The sequence below is a fragment of the Temnothorax curvispinosus genome, unplaced genomic scaffold (assembly GCF_003070985.1).
Source record: "Temnothorax curvispinosus isolate PA1 unplaced genomic scaffold, ASM307098v1 QBEX01017330.1, whole genome shotgun sequence".
Lineage (NCBI taxonomy): Eukaryota > Metazoa > Arthropoda > Insecta > Hymenoptera > Formicidae > Temnothorax > Temnothorax curvispinosus.
In genome coordinates this window covers 1-4,073 of record NW_020227110.1, presented here as the reverse complement: position 1 = coordinate 4,073, position 4,073 = coordinate 1, and the positions used below count along the sequence as shown (strand labels likewise).

Sequence of the window (4,073 nt, the reverse complement as noted above, 5' to 3'; positions counted from 1 at the left end):
CTCTTCTCCTTATGACTGGGATTCTAACGTGAGACGAAAAGTGTATCGACGGCTGCGGGACGAGTGCGTTAGCGAGGAAGAATCACGTGCAGCTCGCTGTACTGACGTTGTGCCTATTGTTGACTATCGCTATTGGGCGTCTAAATTTTGTGAACAGCTCTATGATTGTGAAGCAACATACATTAAGATTCATACAGGTATTGGGAAATACGTCGAATTGGTGGTGATGAACAATTCGATACGTTTGTATATGTACCCTCACCGTTTCAATAATCCTAATCATCCATTGATGCTTCAAAAAACCTATGAACGTGACCTTGATGATAGTGATAATTGGATGATTAATGTCCCCTACTTCAGGCCTTATTTTTTTATGTTTGACCACTATCGCATTCAAAGTGGCAAACGATACTGTTCAGCGTGCGATCGAGTCACGTGCAAGTGCTCCATCGAAGAATGTAACGTGATCTAAAAAAGACAGTATTAAAAACAAAACATGGAACATCAGATGAAACGGAACGCAACCTGTTGGAACAATCCAACCAAATCGCTACCTTGGACAAATATTTTACATGGACACGGCGATGCGAGAAATTTATTGAGCAGCTCGAAGAAGACTGTCGTTCCAAACGTCCGCGGCTCTCAATCACAGATGAGAGCCACGTAAACAGACAATCTTTAGTGGCAAGAATCGCGCGACTCGAAGGTGCGAAGACTCTATTACAGAGACGGTTCGTACATACATATCGGTGGTGAGTACGCGGCGGGCGCCGCTAGTAGTGACGATAACGCGGAAAGACTCGTTTGGCGAGAGATCGATGCCGCGTTCGAAAACCGTGTATCGACCGGTGCGGTGATAAATATCAATTACATCGAACCGCGAAAATTTCTCGAAGACGCTGAAGTCATCGTGCTCGATCGTGTGCGGAACGTCATGCAAAGACACGCAAGTGTAAAGATAAACACTGTGTTCAACGGCGAGTATGTGACGGGTGACAAACGTGCGAACAAAAGTGTCGGCACGGGAAACTATGAACTCTTTCGTGCGTCCGATCTGCGCGAGTGGTACGAGCGACACGTTATCGAGCCTACTTTATCGCGTCTCGAAGAGTTTCAGGAACGCGACAGCGGGTGGGCGTTGTTGCGTATACTCAATTTGACTGTGAACGTGAACAAATACAATCCTTTGCACGCGGGATGTTACATCAATTTACCGCAAGAAATTAAATCGAAGAAAACGGTGATCAACGTGCATTCTATGGACAATGCATGCTTCGCGTGGTCAGTGGTGGCTGCTTTACATCCAGTCAAAAAACATTCAGAACGGGAATCCTCGTACCGACATTACACAACAGTATTAAATTTACAAGGCATTGAGTTTCCAATGATTTTGAAACAGATTAAAAAGTTCGAACGACTCAACGATATATCCATCAATGTGTATACCATCGAGGGAGAGAAGACTCCAACCGTTCTCCCGATACATCTCACCGACCTGAAGAGAGAAAAGCACGTCAATTTGCTGTACGTGCAGGACCCGCGAGACAACAACGTGGGGCATTTTGCGTGGATAAAAAATCTATCGCGTCTTGTTAGCTCGCAATTGAGCAGGCACAATGGTCGGAAATACTTTTGCGATCGGTGAGTACCTATACTCCTTTTTAATAAAATTATAAAAATATTTTTAATATAAAAAATTAAAAAAAAAAATGTGTTTTTCTTTTGCAGTTGTTTACATTATTTTAGATCGAGCGAAAAATTGGAAGCCCACGGAGTAGACTGCCGAGAGATAAACAACTGTGCGATTCGACTACCGAGCGAGGACGACAAGTGGCTGAGTTTTAAGAATCACAGCAGGAAGGAATGAGTTCCGTTCGTCGTGTACGCTGACCTGGAATGTACCCTCGAAAAGACGGATGCGGATCCGACAACGTTCACATACACGTCTCAACATCATCGGGTATTTAGCGTAGGATATTACGTGCGGTGCTCGTACGACGACTCGTTATCCGCGTATCGATTTTGTCGCGATAAGGATTGCGTCGCGTGGTTCGTCGAGGAACTAAGACGTTTAGCACACGACGTAAAGAGTATTTTATCCGGTAATGTTTGCATGACGGAATTAACGCGAGACGAGCGGGAGATATTTCACAGCGCGACGCATTGCCACATTTGCAAAAAACCGTTCGAGCCAGACGACGTGCGAGTACGCGATCATTGTCATCTGACCGGTCGTTATAGAGTTCCCGCGCATTCCAACTGTAATCTAAATTACACAGATTCGCATTACATTCCAATAATTTTTCATAATTTATCGGGTTACAACGCGCATTTTATTATCAAGGAAATAGCTACAGCGTACGAAGGACACGTAGACTTACTTCCAATCACGAAAGAAAAATACATTTCGTTCACGAAACACGTTAAAGATACCGCAGAAAAATCAGGTTCGCGAAGCGACATAAAATTACGGTTTATCGATTTGTATAAATTTTTGAGTAGCAGCCTCGATAAATTAGCATCTTTTCTATGCAGAGATAAGTTAAAAATTGTACGTTCTCAATTTTTACAATTATCGACCGAGGATTTTGATCTTTTGACGCGAAAAGGCGTATTTCCGTACGAATACGTGGATTGTGTGGACAAGCTGGAGGACACGTGTTTACCATCGCGCGAATCGTTTTACAGTTCCTTGACCGGTGACACCGTATCCGAGAGCGATTACGAGCACGCCGCTAACGTCTGGCGACGGTTCTCCGTTCGAACCTTGGGCGAATACAGCGATCTGTATCTAAAGACCGATGTCTTGTTATTGGCTGACGTTTTTGAAAATTTCCGCGACAGTTGTATAGCGAGTTACGGACTCGATCCCGCGTACTACTATACTTTGCCAGGTTTCACATGGGACGCCATGTTGAAGCATACTCGCGTAAATTTCGAACTGCTCACCGACATTGACATGGTTATGTTCATCGAACGCGGTATACGCGGTGGTCTGAGTCAATGTTCCGGCAGATACGCGCGGGCCAACAACAAGTACATGCAGTCGTACGATTCATCGAAACCGTCGTTGTATTTGATGTACTTCGATGTAAACAACTTGTACGGCTGGGCGATGTGTGAGCCACTGCCCTACGCGGAGTTTCGATGGGTCGAAGACGTTTCGAATTTCGACTTTAGCGCGATCGCTTCGGATTCGCCCACGGGTTATATTCTTGAGGTCGATCTAGAGTATCCGCAGAATATACACGACGCGCACGCTGACCTACCGTTCTGTCCGACGCGCGACAAACCGCCCGGCAAACGACAGGACAAACTTCTTGACACGCTGTACGATAAGAAGCGTTACGTCATCCATTATCGCAACCTACAGCAGTGCACGCGACACGGCATTCGGGTCACAAAGATACATCGCGTATTGCAATTCACTCAATCTACGTGGCTCCGCACTTACATCGAGCTCAATACGAAATTTAGAACACTGGCCAAGAACGAGTTTGAGAAAAATTTATATAAATTGATGAACAACGCGATTTTCGGGAAAACGATGGAAAATGTTCGCAATCACGTCGATGTAAAATTGCTGACAAAGTGGAAAGGTAGATGCAACGCGGAGGCACTGATCTCGAAACCAAATTTTCATAGCAGGAGCGTGTTTTCGGAAAATCTGATAGCCGTTGAACTGCGAAAACTCGAGGTTAAATTTGACAAACCTATTTACGTCGGCATGTGCATTCTCGACATATCGAAAGTCTGTTTGTACGAATTTCATCACGAGTACATGTCTCTCCTGTATGGTGACATGTGTAGAATTATGTACACCGATACGGACAGCCTTATATACCACATCGAGTGCGAGGATGTGTACGAGAACGTGAAACGCGATATCGTTAGATTCGACACGAGCGATTACGCGATCGACAACGCGTACGGTATAACGCTCGAGAACAAAAAAGTGTTGGGCTTGATGAAGGACGAGAATAACGGTGCGATCATGACCGAATTCGTTGGACTCAGGGCGAAGATGTACGCGTTGTCGATCGCGTAATCGCTCGTGTCGAATCTAACGATAT

The 4,073-nt window shown here is 45.1% G+C and overlaps 1 protein-coding gene across 1 annotated transcript; it reads left to right on the top strand.

The window, feature by feature from the left end:
* The first annotated feature begins 2,113 nt into the window (after positions 1–2,113).
* On the top strand, positions 2,114–4,048 carry LOC112467433 (DNA polymerase-like). Its single transcript, XM_025036064.1, has one exon. The coding sequence runs from the start codon at positions 2,114–2,116 to the stop codon at positions 4,046–4,048; it is 1,935 nt and encodes a 644-aa protein (XP_024891832.1).
* The last annotated feature ends 25 nt before the right edge of the window (positions 4,049–4,073 follow it).

Excerpts from the sequence above, each read along its gene's own strand:
- LOC112467433 (XM_025036064.1), top strand. The coding sequence starts at position 2,114 with ATGACGGAATTAACGCGAGACGAGCGGGAGATATTTCACAGCGCGACG.